This window comes from Delphinus delphis, chromosome 6, assembly GCF_949987515.2.
Source record: "Delphinus delphis chromosome 6, mDelDel1.2, whole genome shotgun sequence".
In the NCBI taxonomy this organism is placed as follows: domain Eukaryota; kingdom Metazoa; phylum Chordata; class Mammalia; order Artiodactyla; family Delphinidae; genus Delphinus; species Delphinus delphis.
Window position 1 is genome coordinate 69,627,287 of NC_082688.1, and position 20,704 is coordinate 69,647,990.

Below are 20,704 nucleotides of genomic sequence, written 5' to 3' on the forward strand. Positions count from 1 at the left end.
ATATAGAGAGCAAGAGAGTTTGCATTTAACCACAGAAAACTAAAGAACTGCTTAGGATTGGCTAGGGTTTAGAGTCAGCAGTTGCAGAACAGTATTAAAGAGGGGCCTGATTCTAAGTTACATGTGGAAGATGTCCTTGCGCCAGGCAACACAACCTGCTTTCTGAGCCAAACCTATGGAGGAAAGGATAAACTGACAGTTTTTATTTATATTTATTTATTCAACTAAAGTTGTGTGTCTACTGTGCACAAGGCACCATTAGATGCTAGAGATACAATGATGTAAAGGAGAGACATAGTTTTTACCCCCAGGAAACTTTCATTCTAAGTTGGGGGCCCAGAGCAGATGATACTTTACCATTTGTGGTACAGCTACTTATTTGCAGTTGTGATAAATCCTACAAAGCAGGAGTATAAGTTCTGTTAGAAAAGTTTAGTGAATTTAAGGTAATCTAAGAATGCTAGTAAAATTCTTATTATTAGGGGGACATTTCCTAGTTAAGTTAATAATGAAGTTTATTGAGTGATTTGTTTCTCTTTTGTGAAATTTTCTTACCCATTAGGTTTGTGTCCTTCACTCTTTGCCCCACGGCATCCCTCTGTATTTAAGCATAACTTACTATAAATGTTTGTTTCCTTGTTTATGTTTCTGTGAGCTACTTTGGGGTGTAATAAGCTCTTTTTATTCATCTCTAGTCCTAGTTCTTAACAGCTTGTTTATGAGACCTCTTGCATTGCCCAGGAAAGTTATAATTTCATATTTTCTATCCCGGTGTCTCAATGAATTTTTACTTTTAGAATATGCATATTGAGTTTTTACAGTATTTTTTCTTGCACAGCTCGTTTGTTATTCAAAATTAGAAGAGAAGGATAAGCAAAATTTGAAACAAAAAAATTGCACATAATATCACTATCCAGACATGACTCTAAACAATTTGCTATATATAATTTCATACCTTTTTCTATATGTACATGTATATCTATGGATTTTTAAAAAATGAGATTGTATTGAGCATACTGTTTAGTATAACCTGATTTTTTCATCTTAATATATTGTGTACATCTTTTCCTGGCATATGTACACACGTATTTTTTATGCCTACAGAGTATTTCATTGTACATTGCATTCTTCATACTTTTACCAATCTTCTATTGATGGATATTTTGTTTTCAATTTTTTTTATCATCTTCAGTGCTGTGATGATCATCCTGAGAGCTGTCCTTAGCGCTCACCTCTAGTTATTTCTTAGAATAAATTTTTAGAAATGAAATTGCTAGCCCAAGGGTATATAATTACCATCTGTAAAGATTTCTTCCTGTTGGACTTCTACCTGCATTATATGGTAGTGCTGCTTTACCTATACTTTTTTCTACATAGGATATGAATTATTCATATGTCTTGATATTTGTTTTAAAAAACATGGTTAACTGTTATAACTTAATTTTTCATTCTTTCACTTATGTACTAAATGTGAGCCCTGGCTGTGGGTTTGTCATATATGGCCTTTATTATGTTGAGGTAGGTTCCCGCTATGCCCACTTTCTGCAGGGTTTTTATCATAAATGGGTGTTGAATTTTGTTGAAAGCTTTTTCTGCATCTGTTGAGATGATCATATGGTTTTTCTCCTTCAATTTGTTAATATGGTTTATCACATTGATTGATTTGCGTATATTGAAGAATCCTTGCATCCCTGGGATAAATCCCACTTGCTCATTGTGTATGATCCTTTTAATGTGCTGTTCGATTCTGTTTGCTAGTATTTTGTTGAGGATTTTTGCATCTATATTCATCAGTGATATTGGTCTGTAATTCTCTTTTTTTGTAGTATCGTTGTCTGGTTTTGGTAACAGGGTGATGGTGGCCTCGTAGAATGAGTTTGGCAGTGTTCCTTCCTCTGCAATTTTTTGGAAGAGTTTGAGAAGGATAGGTGTTAGCTCTTCTCTAAATGTTTGATAGAATTCACCTGTGAAGCCATCTGGTGCTGGACTTCTATTTGTTGGAAGATTTTTTTTTTAATAATTCTTTTTTTTTAACATCTTTATTAGAGTATAATTGCTTTACAATGGTGGGTTAGTTTCTGCTTTATAACAAAGTGAATCAGTTATACATATACATATGTCCCCATATCTCTTCCCTCTTGCATCTACATCCCTCCCACCCTCCCTATCCCACCCCTACAGGTGGTCACAAAGCACCGAGCTGATCTCCCTGTGCTATGCGGTTGCTTCCCACTAGCTATCTGTTTTACGTTTAGTAGTGTGTATATGTCCATGCCACTCTCTCACTTTGTCACAGCTTACCCTTCCCCCTCCCCGTATCCTCAAGTCCATCCTCTAGTAGGTCTGCATCTTTATTCCTGTCTTGTCCCTAGGTTCTTCTGACCATTTTTTTTTCTTTTTTTAGATTCCATATATATGTGTTAGCCTATGGTATTTGTTTTTCTCTTTCTGACTTACTTCACTCTGTATGACAGTCTCTAGGTCCATCCACTTCACTACAAATAACTCAGTTTTGTTCCTTTTTATGGCTGAGTAATATTCCATTGTATATATGTGCCACATCTTCTTTATCCATTCATCTGTTGAGGGACACTTAGGTTGCTTCCATGTCCTGGCTGTTGTAAATAGAGCTGCAATGGACATTTTGGTACATGACTCTTTTTGAATTATGGTTTTCTCAGGGTATATGCCCAGTAGTGGGATTGCTGGGTCGTATGGTACTTCTGTTTTTAGTTTTTTAAGGAACCTCCATACTGTTCTCCATAGTGGCTGTATCAATTTACATTCCCACTAACAGTGCAAGAGGTTTCCCTTTTCTCCACACCCTCTCCAGCATTTATTGTTTGTAGATTTTTTGATGATGGCCATTCTGACCGGTGTGAGATGATATCTCATTGTAGTTTTGTGCATTTCTCTAATGATTAATGATGTTGAGCATTCTTTCATGTGTTTGTTGGCAATCTGTATATCTTTGGAGAAATGTCTATTTAGGTCTTCTGCGCATTTTTGGATTGGGTTGTTTGTGTTTTTGATATTGAGCTGCATGAATTGCTTGAAATTTTGGAAATTAATCCTTTGTCAGTTCCTTCATTTGATAAAATTTTCTCCCATTCTGAGAGTTGTCTTTTCGTTTTGTTTATGGTTTCCTTTGCTGTGCAAAACCTTTTAAGTTTCATTAGGTCCCATTTGTTTATTTTTGTTTTTATTTCCCTTTCTCTAGGAGGTGGGTCAAAAGGATCTTGCTGTGATTTATGTTATAGAGTGTTCTGCCAATGTTTTCCTCTAAGAGTCTGATGGTGTCTGGCCTTACATTTAGGTCTTTAATCCATTTTGAGTTTATTTTTGTGTATGGTGTTAGGGAGTGTTCTAATTTCATTCTTTTACATGTACCTGTCCAGTTTTCCCAGCACCACTTATTGAAGAGGCTGTCTTTTCTCCGCTGTATATTCTTGCCTCCTTTATCAAAGATAAGGTGACCATATGTGCGTGGGTTTATCTCTGGGCTTTCTATCCTGTTCCATTGATCCGTATTTCTGTTTTTGTGCCAGTACCATACTGTCTTGATTACTGTAGCTTTGTAGTAATAGTCTGAAGTCAGGGATTCTGATTCCTCCAGCTCTGTTTTTCATTCTCAAGATTGCTTTGGCTATTTGGGGTCTTCTGTGTTTCCACACAAATTGTGAAATATTTTGTTCTAGTTCTGTGAAAAATGCCAGTGGTAGTTTGATAGGGATTGCATTGAATCTGTACATTGCTTTGGGAAGTATAATCATTTTCACAATGTTGATTCTTCCAATCCAAGAGCATGGTATATCTCTCCATCTATTTGTATCATCTTTAATTTCTTTCATCAGTGTCTTATAATTTTCTGCATAGAGGTCTTTTGTCTCCTTAGGTAGGTTTATTCCTAGATATTTTATTCTTTTTGTTGCAGTGGTAAATGGGAGTGTTTTCTTGATTTCACTTTCAGATTTTTCATCATTAGTGTATAGAAATGCAAGAGATTTCTGTTCATTAATTTTGTATCCTGCTACTTTACCAAATTCATTGATTAGCTCTAGTAGTTCTCTGGTAGCATTTTTAGGATTCTCTGTTTATAGTATCATGTCATCTGCAAACAGTGGCAGCTTTACTTCTTCTTTTCCAATTTGGATGTCTTTTATTACTTATTCTTCTCTGATTGCTGTGGCTAAAACTTCTAAAACTATGTTGAATAATAGTAGTGAGAGTGGACAACCTTGTCTTGTTCCTGATCTTAGTGGAAATGGTTTCAGTTTTTCACCATTGAGGACAATGTTGGCTGTGGGTTTCTCATATATGGCCTTTATTATGTTGAGGAAGGTTCCCTCTATGCCTACTTTCTGGAGGGTTTTTATCATAAATGGTGTTGAATTTTGTCGAAAGCTTTCTCTGCATCTATTGAGATGATCATATGGTTTTTCTCCTTCAGTTTGTTAGTATGGTGTATCACGTTGATTGATTTGCATATATTGAAGAATTCTTCCATCCCTGGGATAAATCCCACTTGCTCATTTTGTATGATCCTTTTTATGTGTTGTTGGATTCTGTTTGCTAGTATTTTGTTGAGGATTTTTATCTAAGTTCATGAGTGATATTTTCCTGTAGTTTTCTTTCTTTGTGACATCTTTGTCTGGTTTTGGTATCAGAGTGATAGTGGCCTTGTAGAATGAGTTTGGGAGTGTTCCTCCCTCTGCTATATTTTGGAAGAGTTTGAGAAGGATAGGTGTTAGCTCTTCTCTAAATGTTTGATAGAATTCGCCTGTGAAGGCATCTTGTCCTGGGCTTTTGTTTGTTGGAAGATTTTTAATCACAGTTTCAATTTCAGTGCTTGTGATTGGTCTGTTCATATTTTCTCTTTCTTCCTGGTTCAGTTTTGGAAGGTTATACCTTTCTTAGAATTTGTCCATTTCTTCCATGTTGTCCATTTTATTGGCATAGAGTTGCTTATAGTAGTCTCTTATGATGCTTGGTATTTCTGAAGATTCCGTTGTAACTTCTCCTTTTTCATTTCTAATTTTATTGATTTCAGTCCTCTCCCTCTTTTTCTTGATGAGTCTGGCTAATGGTTTATCAATTTTGTTTATCTTCTCAAAGAGCCAGCTTTTAGTTTTATTGATCTTTGCTATTGTTTTCTTTGTTTCTAGTTCATTTATTTCTGCTCTGATCTTTATGATTTCTTTCCTTCTACTAACTCTGGTTTTTGTTTTTTCTTCTTTCTCTAGTTCCTTTAGGTGTAAGATTAGATTGTTTGAGATTTTTCCTGTTTCTTGACGTAGCCTTGTATTGCTATAAACTTCCCTCTTAGAACTGCTTTTGCTGCATCATATAGGTTTTGGATTTTTGTTGTCAAAATGAAACACATCGTTGTGTTTTCGCGTCATTTTTTTCTAGGTATTTTTTGATTTCCTCTTTGATTTCTTCAGTGATCTCTTGATTATTAAGTAACGTATTGTTTAGCCTCTATGTGTTAGTGTTTTTTATGATTTTTTTCCCTGTAATTGATTTCTAATCTCATAGTGTGTGGTGAGGAAAGATGCTTGTTATGATTTTAATTTTCTTAAATTTACTGAGGCTTGATTTGTGACCTAAGATGTGATCTATCCTGGAGAATGTTCCATGTGCACTTGAGAAGAAAGTGTAATCTGCTGTTTTGGATGGAATGTCCTATAAATATCAATTAAATCCATCTGGTCTTTTGTGTCATTTAAAGCTTGTGTTTCCTTATTAATTTTCTGTTTGGATGATCTGTCCATTGGTGTAAGTGAGGTGTTAAAGTACATCACTATTGTTGTGTTACTGCTGATTTCCTCTTTTATAGCTGTTAGCAGTTGCCTTATGTATTGAGGTGCTCCTATGTTGGGTGCATATGTGTATTTATAATTGTTATATCTTCTTCTTGGATTGATCCCTTGATCATTATGTAGTGTCCTTCCTTGTCTCTTGTAACATTCTTTATTTTAAAGTCTATTTTATCTGATATGAGTATTGCTACTCCAGCTTTCTTTTGATTTCCATTTGCATGGAATATCTTTTTCCATCCCCTCACCTTCAGTCTGTATGTGTCCCTAGGTCTGAAGTGGGTCTCCAGTAGATAGCATATATATGGGTCTTGTTTTTGTATCCATTCAGGGAGTCTTTGTCTTTTGGTTGTAGCATTTAATCCATTCGCATTTAAGATAATTATCGATATGTATGTTCCTGTGACCATTTTCTTAACTGCTATGTGTTTGTTTTTGTAGGTCATTTTCTTCTCTTGTGTTTCCCGCTTAGAGAAGTTTCTTTAGTATTTTTTGTAGGGCTGGTTTGGTGGTGCTGCCTTCTCTTAGCTTTTGCTTGTCTGTAAAACTTTTGATTTATCCATCATATCTGAATGAGATCCTTGCCAGGTAGAGTAATCTTAGTTGTAGGTTCTTCCTTTTCATTGCTTTAAATATATCATGCCACTCCCTTCTGGCTTGTAGAGTTTCTGCTGAGAAATCAGCTGTTAAGCTTATGGGAGTTCCCTTGTATGTTATTTGTCATTTTTCCCTTGTTGCTTTCAATAATTTTTCTTTGTCTTTAATTTTTGCCAGTTTGATTACTGTGTGTCTTGGCATGTTTCTCCTTGGGTTATCCTGTATGGGACTCTCTGTGCTTCCTGGACTTGGGTGGGTATTTCCTTTCCTATGTTAGGGAAGTTTTCAACTATAATCTCTTCAAGTATTTTCTCAGGTCTTTTCTCTCTCTCTTCTCCTTCTGGGACCCCTGCAATGTGAATTGTTGGTGCATTTAATGTTTTCCCAGAGGTTTCCTAGGCTGTCTTCATTTCTTTCATTCTTTTTTCTATATTCTGTTCCGTGGCAGTGAATTCCACCATTCTGTCTTCCGGGTCACTTATCCGTTCTTCTGCCTCAGTTATTCTGCTATTGATTCCTTCTAGTGTATTTTTCATTTCAGTTATTGTATTCATCTCTGTTTGTTTGTTCTTTAGTTCTTCTAGGTGTTTGTTCTTTAATTCTTCTAGGTCTTTGTTAAACATTTCTTGCATCTTCTCAGTCTTTGCCTCCATTCCTCCTGGCCTGTGTTTATGGGTCGTGTAGTCATCACCAGCCATATATTTAGTTGATTTGGCAGGAGTAGTTGTTAATTCCTGGCTTATGCTCTGTTCGAGGAGGAGCAATAGCCATTTTGAGCAATAAGGTTGTGTAAAAAATTCTGTGGAATTATATTAGGTTTGCCATGTATGGTTGAAGATTTTGGGCTCCATTTTGTAAAATAGGAACAGCTATGGTAAACTTCCAAGTTTTCATATAAAACAATATTAATTTAGGTGGGTGGGCAGAAGAAACATTAATGCCAATTTTTAGCAAAGTTTGAGCACCTTGCCTAACGTCATTTTAAAGATACAGTAATTTTAGTTGCCATATGAAAGTAAATCTTTATGTAATCTATAGGGAAGTGGAAGAATCAATTAATTTTAATTATAGAAAAATGATTAAGGCTTAAATTCATAAAATGCATATATATTTCCCTTAACATATGACTCAAATATTGTATGTACGTAGTAGAAAAGTCAGAAGTTTTGACTGAGGAAAAAAAGATTAAGAATCATCTCTAAACCAGAGTATATGTATAACAGAGAAAGAGATCATACTATAGATATTGTTTTGTAACATGTTTTTATTCAGCTAGCGGTTTATCATGGACACCAAGTCATGTAATAATCTACTTCTGACAGCTAATTGAATGAGCATGTGGCTGTCCTGTATTTAATGAATTTCCTATTGTGGGATACTTAAATTGTTTTGTTTTGATTTTGACTTTTCATATGATGCACCATACTGTGATAAATTTTTTTTATTGAAATATAGTTGACATACAAAATTATGTTTGTTTCAGGTGTACAACATAGTGATTCAACATTTAACTACATCATGAAATGATCAAGACCATAAGTCTAGTAACCATCTGTCCCCATGCAGAGTTGTTACAACATTGACGATATTTCTTGGTGTGTAATACGTCCCTGTGACTTATTTATTTTCTCACTGAAAATTTGTATCTCTTAATTTTCTTCACCTGTTTCGCCCACCCCCCAAACCACCCATTTGTTCTATCTGTGAGTCTGTTTTCATCTTGTTTTGTTTGTTTTTTGGTTGTTAGATGCCAAATGTAAGTGAAATCATACAGTATTTGTCTTTCTCTGCTTGACTTACTTCACTTAGCATAATATTCTCTAGGTTCATCCACATTGCTGCAAATGGCAGTATTTCATTCTTTTTTATGGCTGAGTAGTATTCCATTGTATAAATATACCACATCTTCTTAATCCAGTCATCTTTTGATGGGCACTTGGGTTGCTTCCATGTGTTGGCTATTGTAAATAGTGCTGCTATCAACATTGTGGTGCATGCATCTTTTTGAAATAGTGTTTTCATTTTTTCTGGATATATACCTAGGAGTAGAATTCCTAGGTCATATCGTAGTTCTATTTTTAGTTTTTTAAGGCACCTCCATACAGTTTTCCGTAGTGGCTGCACCAATTTGCATTCCCACCAGCACCATACCAGGGCTCCCTTTTCCCCACATCCTCTCCAACATTTGTTATTTGTAGACTTTTTGATGATGGCCATTCTGACAGGTGTGAGATGATACCTCATTGTGGTTTTGATTTGCATTTCTCTAATAATTACTGATGTTGAGCACATTTTCATGTGCCTATTAGCTATCTGTATGTCTTCTTTGGATAAAAGTCTATTTAAGTCTTCTGCCCATTTTTTATGTTGTTTGTTTTTTTGTTATTTAGTTGTATGAGCTGTTTGTATATTTTGGAAATTAAGCCCTTGTTGGTTGCATGATTAGCAAGTATTTTCTCCCAGTCCACAGGTTGTCTTTTTGTTATAGCGATGGTTTCCTTTGCTATGCAAAAGCTTTGCTTTTAATTTTGTATCTGCTGAACAACTTTTCAGCAGGTTTTTTTGGTGGTTGGGGGTTTTAAGCTATTTTGATTGAATTTCTGTTATTTTTCTTTTTTTACCTTGGAGTCTAAATTCCATTTATCTGAACAGGGGAAGGAACTGGCCTTTAAAAAAAAAAAATCCCTCTGGTTATTTGGGGGAATAAAGCACTAATTTTCTTGTCAAAGGATATTTCTGACACATTCTTAGTGTGAGGTTTGCTAGTTCATGCCAGGAGAGTGTCCAACATGAAATAGATAATTAATTCAGACAGAATCTAGCAAAAATGAAAACTGAACGTCCCTGCAGGGAGCTCTTTTGTCATTCTTTCTGTTCCTGCAGAGAAATCAATGGAGTTTACATTGGAAGATATTGTTCCCTTTAGGGGGAGGTGTCTCAGGGAAGCTGCAACTTCTGACATGGTGGAATAAAAGAGAAACCTAAAATCCCAGGCCGCTGAGTAGTGATTCCCTTGGGTGGCTTGATAATCTAGATCAATCTGTTTAGTCAATGCCTTTCTGTTTTTACTTGTAGCACTTATACAGTTCCAAGCCTCTTCTATTCAGATGTTAGAATTATAAGTCTGTACTACAAACTGCCAAACAGTTTTTCTGTCGTGCCTCCTTTAGAAATGTCATTGTGATATTAGGGATTGTTAGTATGAGAGTAGCTTTACCACATCAAGTACACATATTTTTGATTCATTAAGCCACACTTTGGGATTTAGATATGTGCCTTTACATTATTTGCCATCAACAGTACAGAAGTTGAGCAACTCTAATCATCAGAATTACTGTCCTTTAGATTATAAGGGACTTGAAAAAAGGCAACTCAATATTTATTCTTATTTTTTTTTTTACAACACTGCTTTGATAATACACTAGTCTCAGACATTAAAAGACTGAAATTGCTTAAATAAACCTGTGCTAGTAATTTTTTTATACCTATAACCTTTAACCCCATATTATTAGGTTAAGAAAGAATGTTATTTTTCCCATTGTTTCTGCTCCATTGATTATAGTGCCTAAGACTCCTCTTATCCCATGTTATTGTATTTTGGTAACAGAAGCATCCTGTTTTATGAATTGTGTGTGCTGAATTAGCTTAAGAGGGCTTCACTGCATGGTGATGACTTGAGTCCTCTAATTGTGAAGGCAGTTTCTTTTACCTTCATTATGAAAAGGGCAAATAAGGCGGTTTTCATAACCTAAATGTTTTTAAAAAGCTTTCCCTCTGTTGGAGTAAAGCATCAGGACAAAAGGAGTAGGCTCTTCTTGGGAATTTCTAGAAATACCTTTTGGAGGTAAAATTAGAAGATAGCTATGTGTTCCTCTGCGAAGAAACAAATTCATTCTTACAGCTCAAGAACTGAAGCAAAGACTGATTCTTTTGCGATTCATTATCTTTTCCATTGGCAAGCTTCTTTTACACTGTATAAAGCACATTTGCGTACAATTGCCTCAGTATTGTCTTTACTGTTAACCTTGTGCTATACATAGAGCAGGTGTTAGTAATATTATTTCCGTTTTGCAGCTGCGGACACAAATTGAAGGAGATTAATGACTTTGCCATAGTCCCACAGCTACCAAATGGGAGAACCTGGGGTTTCTGACTCTAGTCATGTGCTCTTTACAGTATATCATGTTGCATCGGATCTTCGTAATCTGTGCTGTTTAGTGTCGCTAAGGTTCTTGTGGAAGAATAACATGGAAAAAGTATCATTCTCCCCAAGAAACAAAAATGGCAACAAAATATACATAACGTAAGCATTCAGAATGGGAAGAATTCTCCAAAATCTCATAGACAAACTAAGCAAGATGTTCTGAGTCATTAATCGGTAAATATTCATACGCTATGTATGCATAATACCTAGGTATTGTTCCTTCTATTTTGTTTGTTTTTGCTTGTTTTGCCCTTACTGTTGAATTGTGGGCTTAGTATTGTAGGCTGATAGTTTTCCTTGTATTTTATTTGTTTTTGCTGTTTTGCCCCTACTGTTGAATTGTGGATTTAGTATTGTAGGCTGATAGTTTCCTGTGGATTTAGTATTGTAGGCTGTTAGCACTTTTAAGATCTTATTGCACTGTCTTTTGGTCTTGTTAATTTTGAAAAGTTTGTTGTTACTCTAAATTGCTCCTTTGTAGATAGCCTGTATTTTCTTCCATTTATCTCTGAAGATTGTCTCTTTGCCTTTGGTTTTAAACAGTCATATTATAATGTATAGACATATAAACTTATTTTTAGTGTGGCTTATTTGATTTTATTTTTCTGTGCAAATCATTTGGGTTATGTATTATGGGAGTGCTTTTTGAGAGTGGTCCAGGTACCCCCAGCTCACTGCCATTTTTTGTTAATTTCTCAGCTCATTGGTTTCTAGTCCAACCATTACACTAGGGTGCAGCCCTTCAAGGGTGCTGGTTTTATGTGGGGGTCTCAGTTCTGACTCTCTTCCATCTATAGAATAAAGGCAGTATCTCCTCTTACCATGTGGACATTTAAACTATTAGGTTATGGAAACTGACAACTTCCTTTCAATACCACAATGCAGGTATTTCCCTCTTTGTTTCCGGCACTGGGTAATTAACCCCACCCCCATTTTTCCTTTTCGGCTCAGCTATATATAAAAGAATTTTCTTCTTTATCAGTCATTTCAAGTAGGGCCCACATGTTGTTGGAGCCAGAAGTCAGTCTATTTTTTGAAAACAGACAAGTCATTGGGTAATAAACAGTAGGCCGAAACAAGCCAGTAAAGACCAGGAACATGAGCTTGACTAATCTGATATAATATGACAGATTGCACAGGTCAACAGGCTGGTGGATCAGATCCACAGGGTTCTAGTAGATGGACATAGCAAGATAGTAATCGGTTGAATCCAAAGCCCTCAGGGCTGGAAGATCTCTAAGATCTAGTCAAGAATAGCCAGGGTTGCGAAGGTCAAAGGAAGCAGGCTTCTTTATTAGAGGCTTCCCTGCTCCTGATTATGTATAGGCAAGCCTGGATTTAACGTATATTCCCTGCAGGTATACCTTGCTTACATTTAAGGCACAATTCATGGCTGGGATTCTGGAATATCTTCTCATATTCCACATGTAGAGTACCATTTCAGGCACTAGTTTTCAAACTTTCTAGGAGGAAGACTTTTAAAAAAATTAGTAAACCTTAGTAAATACTTAGAGGATACTTAGAGGATATAGCCTCACTCCCCACCCACCATCCATGGACAAGGCAAGCCCTTTTTGTACTCCCATAATTGGTGGCCAGAGATCTTTTTTGTTGATCTGCAAAGTGCATCAGAACATGTATGAGACCATACTTCCTCCTGGTATTTTGATTTACGGAAATGTTTGAATGACAAACCTGTTGTTAGCAGACCTTTCATCTGAGTTACAGTCCTTTTTCCCTCGTGCCTGCAGGATATTTCTTTCTAGATGTCTTTCCATCCGCTCCAATTAAACATATCCATCCCCCATCTCCTGCAAAGGTGCTCCTTCTTCAGGTTTCCCCTCCATTTAATTGTGTTGCTTTTTATTCACCCAAGTCTCTAGGCCCAAATCATCTCACTTTATTCTCCAAGTCCTTTTAATTCTTTTATTCTCTATCTCAGATTTACCATTCCTCAGGCTCCAGTACCATCAGTAGTTGATAACTACTGATAATCTGATATAGTTATTACTGTGCTAGGTGAGCGGGGTGGGGGGGGGGTGAGAACTGTAAGATGTGGTCATTGTCTTTACAGAACTTAATATCTAGTTGAGAAGACAATTTATATTTACAAAAATAGTGAACAATACCAGGCAGTATGGAATTAAATGTTAAGTTGGGTGGTACAGAGTTTTAAGTGCTAGAAGTTAGAGGAAAGGAAGGGATAAAATGAGGGCCTGAATTGTAAGAGAAAAGTTAATTTTAGAATTGAGATTTGAACTGTCTTGAAACACGTAGGTTGGAATTAGATAGGAATTTAAAGTGAGGAGAAAGCATGGATAATACAATTTTTGGAAAACTTTTGAGGTTCTTTATGTTAGGGACTACTGACAAATAGGAATTAGAGAGGTTCATGAGTGCTTTGAGTTTGGCTATAAGACTACCAGAAGAATCTTTCAAAAATAGTATTTGAATTTAGTTTATTCCCCAACTCAGAAATCTCTGGAGGCTTCCTTTTCCTTTTGATGCTGATCCAAACTGCTTTGGTATTCTAGGTACTCTTTGATCCATCAGCCTTGCTTCACCAGGACTCGTGCTTTTTATGTCTACAGCTTGCTTTATTTGTGTTTGACTTATGCTTTCCATTTCCTTGTGGGATGTCTGCCTGATTTCTTTCCATTCCTTCTCCAAGTCCCATCTCTAGACTTTTTGCCTCCTGATACTGTAATGACTCCCACCCACTGAAATAGCTTTCCTCCCTGGGTTCCTCCTGAAACTGTTTTCTGTTGAAAATAGTTCAAAATCTAATCATGCACCTTTTGTTTCCCAATGATTTAGAATTACAGACATTTCTCTTCCTTTTTGATATGGTGGTAAATTCTTTGAAGGGTTAGATTATATTTTGTATTTTATTGTTCCTCTTAGTGCTGTATACTACTCTGGGTATATACTCGATGTTGAATTGATAGCTTTTAAAGAATTGGTTTCTTTTTTATTTCAAATACTGATGATTTGTAATATTAGAGCTACTTTGTATAAATGTACCTACTGTCATGCCTGACAGTACTGCCCTTAGTGAATGCTAGTGGAATCCAAATTTGTAGTGGATCTCAAGTCAAAGAACATTTTTCTGCTGTTTCATGGAAGGTGGAAAATAAGAGCAAAAGCACTGAATCCAAGTTTTCTGAGATACTCTTTCTGCTGTCTTCTTTGAGTCTCTCCTTAATCTGTGTCTTTAAGTATATATTATTCATTTATCTTTAACATCTTTTCACTTGTCAACTCATGTAGTGTTTCCTAAATAATTTATGTTTGTAGATGAAGATAAATTGTGTGTGTTAATTGAAGCTTAAGAGAAGAGATTGTAGTGGTTTAGAAAGATTAATCCTTGTTAAACTCTATCTGATTGATCTGTGCTGCCACTCTTCCTGCCTGAGTTTTAAAATTTTAATCAAATATCTGTAAGTGAAGAAATCATCCATTGTAGTTGGAATTGAACTTAAGAAGATATTTGAATATCCTTAAAAACAGATCTTGAAATGGCTTAAGAATACTTGGTTTAAGGGAATTGGGTCAAGCTAACAATAACATTTTTGTTAGTTTTATTTTAGCATGTAACAGCCTCTTAAAAATCTGAAATGACTTTTTAAACAAAGTTTTAAGTTATTATTTTAAATAATAAAATTATTCACCTACCTCATTTAGAAGTTTGTAAGATGATTTGAGAGTGTTTGATTTATGTATGCTAACATCCCAATTTTCTGAGTGGTGATACAGTTTCAGCAAGACTAGAAAACTATGAGAACTGTGAATACCTGGATTTAGAAATGTTCTAGCATTATCTCACCCTTCTTGGTTTCAGAGAATGGCTATTCAACAATGTTTGTAGCTAACCTGGAGTGAATTTTGTGTGTATTTGTGCGTGAGGGAGAGCGACAAAGCTTTGCTTCTTTGGTTAACCAGAATAAAGTAAAAAAGCAGTAGTGTGAGGCAGGCTGGATCTTCTTCAACAACAGTTTATATTAGTTTAAATAATTTCTTTTGAGGGGTGATGATTTATCAGATCTTAACTGCTAGGAGTGTTCTTGTTCTTAAGTTTCCTTATAATGAAAGACAGTACTCTTTACTAACGGCATCGTATGAGCTGGGATTTTGTTAGGCATTGACTTTTGTATTTGCTTCACAGGTGGTTTGTATTCGCTCCACTTGGAATGCTCTCTCCCCAAAGCTGAGTTGTGACATGAGACCTCTCATTTTGAAGACCCTCAGTGAACTGTTTTCTCTGGTTCCTTCCTTAACAGTCAATACAGCTGAATATGAGGTATGCATTCAGAGCTCAATAAATTGTCTGTTTCTACATTGGGAAGACATGTGCTTTATCATAACTTTTGGGAAAAAATATTCGTATCTTTTGTTTGCCAAAAATCATTTAGCACTTTTTGTTCTGTGAACATGTTGATATCTTTATGGACTCCTAGGAGTAGGAGGATATCCACCCTTATCAGTCCTCTGTCTTTGAGATTTATTTACGTGAAGGATGCCAAGTTTTTATTATGAAAGTATAGTCAAGATTTTTTAAAGCCCATATGTTAAAATAGTGTTTCTTAAAATAATAGAATTCACGAGGCCAACAGTTTAAATGCATTTTGTTGGTGTTTTAAATTCTAAAAAGTGTTACAAAGGCTTTAGTAAGGCAGGGCAGACTTCTGAGTAGTATAGACATAGTGTCATTTGTGGGTTTTTTCTAGCTTAGGCATAGAGATTTGATTTTTTACGTGTTAGTTTATTAGTTTACATTTTCTATATATAGCTTTGCTTTTCATGTATACTCTTCAATGAAGACGATTGTAAAATCAACCTGTCCTAGGAGAGGAAAATAATTTTATGAACTAGGCAATGTTTGTCATCGTAATGAATTGAAACACTTGGTGGAAGATGTTTTGCTGTAAGATTCACGTACTTCTGTTTAACATTTTCTCTGTTATCTCTTCTTTGAATGAAATGAGAGGGTGGCAGATTCATTTATATCTCCACTTTTGTAGCCATATCCCCTTTCAAGCTCACCTTTTTATTGACTTTTCCTTCAAAGAGCCTCAGTTGATTTCCACTTGAAGTCTTGGTGAACCTTTAGTTTGATTTAGTGCTTCACAGACTTTGATAAACTGGCCCTCTGTAAGATTCCAAGAATAGTCCCTTACTTGTTTTAGATCACATGAGAAGACAGGATTGTAGGATAATACTTCTAATCATTCTAAATGCTACACAGTGAATAAAATCAAATTTGTCCTTACCAAGGACACAATACCTAGCATGGTACATAATGTATATTCAGAACCTAGTTGTTGAATGAATGAATGAACCAATACAGGATATTGTGAGTTTATTCTCACATTTGGGCTTTTGTTTTGGGATATTAAAAAAGGAATCAATTCGAGACTCCTAGAGTATATAGTTCACCAACAGTCTTTTTTATGGCCACTGTTCGTGGATACATACCCCATGTTGTCAGAAAATCTGCCAGGCTACTGATAAGGAGCCCATACTAAAGCACAAAATAAGGACTTTGTATGCAGTGATACGTATATTTATTTTCTGTCTTCAAGGGCTGAACTCATATACCTTTGTATTGCTTGTACTTTCAGTTTTTCTTACATTGAATTTATGAAGTGGCTTGTGTGTTTTTTATGTTTGCTTACATTGGTAAGCTGTAAGTTGTCTTTTGGACGATTTTTTTTTCCTTCAAATTTTACATTCCTTTTCAGTGACATTTTATTTTGGTTTATCTTCATGCTTATAATAACATTAGGATTCCTCTGTTACTCAGATAGATGGCTTGGGGACCATTTCATCCATCAGTTTCCTCCTAGTAGGGAGATTACTTCAGTGATCAGAGCCCACCTGGCAGCAGAAGTAAAGAAACATAGGGAAACCCCTCTCCCATCTGTCGCTCTGTCTCTCCCTTCCTCCCCGCCTCCCCCACTTTCTCCCTCCCTCCCTTCCTTTCTCCCTCCCTCCTCCTGTCTCTTCCTGTGTGTGTTTAAATAATTTGTTTTCTATTAAGTGCTTAGAGTTTGTTCGTATGTAAGCCCGAGTTGAATATAGTTTTCCCAAAACATTTCTTAGGTCGTTGCTATCCCTAGTCACCTCAAATGCCTTGTGTTTACCAAAAGTGAAGTCCAGTTTCTTTATATGGAGCCAATAAGGTCTCTTAGAATTGGCCTCATTCTGCTTTTCCGCCTCCTGCACTCCAGGAAAACCAAACCATTGTAGATTCCTTCTCTGCTTCCAAATTTTTCCATTGCTTTTCCTTTGTTCATGTTGTTCTCTCTGTCTAGTATTACCTTCTTTTTCACCTCTAATTTTAAAGTCTATTTTAGGAAATAAAGAATTGGTTTAAGTTATCTCATCCTTTGAGAATTTTTCTTCAACAGGAGTCTATTGCTCCCGAAGTTCTTTATCTATACTGTCTTAAGAACATTTATTTCTATTTTATACTACAGGTATATGTATACATATATTTTCTCCATTAACATATAAGCTTGTTGAAAATAGAGTCCATGTTTCAATTTGTATATTTTCTGAATTGCTTTGCAAAGTGCTTGATCATTCATTCATTGACTCAGAATATATTTATTAGAACTGTGCTAGGCCTTAGAGATACTAATAAACAATAATAGACACTATTTTAAGTAGTTATTATATTCCCCAGTGCTCTTCCAGTTACTTTATATCAATTAGTTCTAATATCTGATAGGAAGTTATTATTTTTCATTTTATAGCAAAAGAATCTGAGGTTTTAAGAGGTCTATCCATTCATTAAACAAATATTTATTGAGTATCTGCTACATGCAAGACAAGTAACTGAACCAACACTGTAGTTTCTAAGTGAAAGCTGTTTTCTAAACCCAGGACTTTCTAGCTCCAAGGCTATATTTTTCCATTATACCATGTTGTCAGTCCCTGCCTTCTGAAAGCTCAAAAGCTGGTAAAAGATATAGACATAAGCAATAATAATTATAATAACATTTGATGAGCACAGTTACTCAAAGGGCTACGAGAGTGTGGTGGTGGAAGTGACAAACATTCTTAGGAGAAATCTAAGGAAACCTTATTTAGTCGGTGCTATTAGACTAGGATCGTGAAGAATTAATAAAATGTTGCTTTTCATTGACGTTTTTAAGAGAATATGCAAACACAAGGAGGTATAGAAGAACCTCATACGATTAGCAGGGCAAGAAGTTAGATGTGGCTGAAATTAAGAAGACATTGAGTGTTGGAAGATAAATGGCTTTTTATGCTCAATGAGTTATTAAATATTTGTCATTTGAGGAACTGGGCTTTATATTCTTTATGTACTGGCCTTTGAAATGAGAAAGACAGCCACCGCTTTAAGGAGTGTACAAGCTAGTAGGGAGTTGACCACATACACAGATAATCACGTTAGATGCTAAATTGTGCCATGTGCCGTATGGCCGCCTAGAGAAGGGAGAGCTCTCTTCTGGGTAGGGGGTTAGGAATAGAGGCATGAAAAAGGAGAGTGACATTTGTACTAAGACTTGAGAGATCAGTAAGAAATGGTTAGGTTTCTAAATTCAATAATCTTAAAATATCACCTTGTTTAACATATCCATATGTTTAGATGATGAGTGTTTCTGAGTATTTTCATTTTATGAATGACGGATAAGTACAGATTAAGTCAGTTGCTAGTGGTATAATTTTTTAAGTGATTTAATTTCTACATTTGCTACTTTAGATTGTTTGCTCTCAATTTTATCTTTGTCTTAAAATTTTATTCTGTTGTTTGTTGATTTTTCAGAATTTTAAAGTTCAAGTCCTCAGCTTCCTCTGGAACCACACTCAAAACAAGGTACTGTCACAAGGGCGTCAGTGAAACAGAACCAAACTGGGGAAAGAACTGTGAAATAAGACTCTTAGGATAAAAATATAACTCCCTTGAAATGATGCCTTCTTGGTTTTAAAAGAATTGTGACTATTAATAAATTTAGGTTTTAAAAGTTATTCTTAATTTATGCCGGTTAATACATTTTCACCATAAAATGCACTTGTTACTTTGTGACACTGACAGATATGAAGAGGGACTGTTGCCATTGTCTCTCCTTTTAAAGGTCCTTCCTCTTTCCTGCTTTGCCCCTCCCCCACCGATAAGCACATCAAACAAAAAGTCCGCTCCATTTTTTGTTTGTTTTTTAAAAATTTTTATTGGAGTATAGCTGATTTACAATGTTGTGTTAGTTTCAGGTGTACAGCAAAGTGAATCAGTTATACATATACATATATCTACTCTTTTTTAGATTCTTTTCCCATATAGGCCCTTACGGAGTACTGAGTAGAGTTCCCTGTGCTGTACAGTAGGTCCTTATTAGTTATCTATTTTATATACAGTAGCGTGTATACTCTCCATTTTTCGAATGTCATTTCCAATCAAGGAGTATAGAGCAGAGGGTGTTGGTGATGTTCCACCTGGCTCATGAGTGAAAAAGCTTAGATTCCAGAAGACCAGCTCTCCCAGGGAGTAGCCGGAGACTCAGAGTCCACTTCCAGGCCTATCAAACTCTATACCCTCGTACTCCTTCCGCTAAACCATACCACCTCATGGGGACTTGAGCAATTAGGAGTTATTTTATGTTTAATGTCCCAGCTAGGATAGAAATGTGGTTTTTCTGATGCCTCTGTCCAGTGCTGTTTTCTCTCTATTTTTAATTGGGACGTACTAAGCAAGGCTTGAATACCATTTCCAAAGCACTGACTATAGAACTTTGAGGTTGGTCGGGGAAGATTTTCTTTCTGCCTCCAGAGTTGATGTTTAATATATGTTGTTTCTTTTGTTTATCTTACTTTTACTCTATCTAGGACCCAGTTGTAGCAAATGCTGCATATAAATCTCTGTCACACTTCGGTGCCAGGGAGCACACCATTCTTCATCTGCCTGAACAGGTAGGTTTTTCTGCTTTCTTACCGGTATCTCTTTACTGCTACGTTTTATAACTTTACTTATATCCCCTGCTTAGGGAATTCTTACCTGTAACTCTAGATATGTTGTCCATAAAAGATAAGAATTTATATTTATAATTTGTTTAATCTGTAGTAGACTATAGAGGTCTTAGACTTCACAGATAATGAATGAAGCAGATGGAAGGTGAAAATGAAATCTCTATAAGGTGACTTGGTGTATGACTGCATTGCCCTGTGCCCAGGGCAAGGTCTGTGTCACTATAGGAACCAACTTACCCAGTGAGTGCGCCATCTTGAACTTCACATCCAAGCATGGCCTGCTCAGAGTAAGGTTTTCTACCACCTGAGCAACCAGAGATCTTTATTTGTGATACAGAATTGAAGTGCCGTCGGAAAAAAATCTGCTATTTATTTGTTTACTTTGAAATGATATATAGGTTAGTCCCAGAGAACTGGATGAAGAAAGTATCACTCTCTTTTAAGGGTTAACACACTGTGAGACATTATCTTAGTTTTTAGACTAGACTAAAAACATACAACCTTTTCTACTACCTACCTAGTATAACCAGCTTTAAATTATCAGGTTATATTAAGGAGTTAAGTGTATGATTTCTTTCTTTTTTAAAAATATTTATTTATTTATTTAATGGCTGCATTGAGTCTTTATTGCTGTGCGCAGGCTTTCTCTAGTTGTGGCGAGCGTGGGCTACTCTTCGTTACAGTGCACGGGGCTTCTCATCGTGGCGGTTTCTCTTGTGGCAGAGCACAGGCTCTAGGCACGAGGGCTCAGTAGTTGTGGCTCGCGGGCTATAGAGTGCAGGCTCAGTAGTTGTGGCGCATGGCCTTAGTTGCTCCACAGCACGTGGGATCTTCCTGCACCAGGGCTCGAACCCGTGTCCTCTGCATTGGCAGGCAGATACTTAACCACTGCACCACGAGGGAAGTCCCTAAGTGTATGATTTCACATTTAGTGTTACTGTAATTCAAAGGCATACAAATGGTTATTTAATGCCTTTAGAGTGTAAGGAAGACATTGTTTTAGAAGAAGTTATGCGTAACATTACCCAGAATCTGTCCTTGAGGTGAAGTGGCAAGTTTTATTGTGAATTTCTTGGGATCCTCAGGCATTAAA

At 36.1% G+C, this 20,704-nt stretch overlaps 1 protein-coding gene across 11 annotated transcripts in view; it reads left to right on the plus strand.

Annotated features, from left to right (window-relative positions):
• FOCAD (focadhesin) overlaps positions 1 to 20,704 on the plus strand; it is a 313,993-nt gene that overhangs the window by 179,281 nt on the left and 114,008 nt on the right. For all 11 annotated transcript variants that reach the window (XR_009519883.1, XM_060014801.1, XM_060014800.1 and 8 more), the window contains 3 exons: positions 14,786 to 14,920; positions 18,416 to 18,466; positions 19,471 to 19,554. Coding sequence is in view for 10 of the 11 variants with exons in the window: in XM_060014801.1 (XP_059870784.1) it covers positions 14,786 to 14,920; positions 18,416 to 18,466; positions 19,471 to 19,554 (270 nt within the window). In the remaining variant the exon portion in view is untranslated. The remainder of the gene's footprint in view (positions 1 to 14,785; positions 14,921 to 18,415; positions 18,467 to 19,470; positions 19,555 to 20,704) is intronic.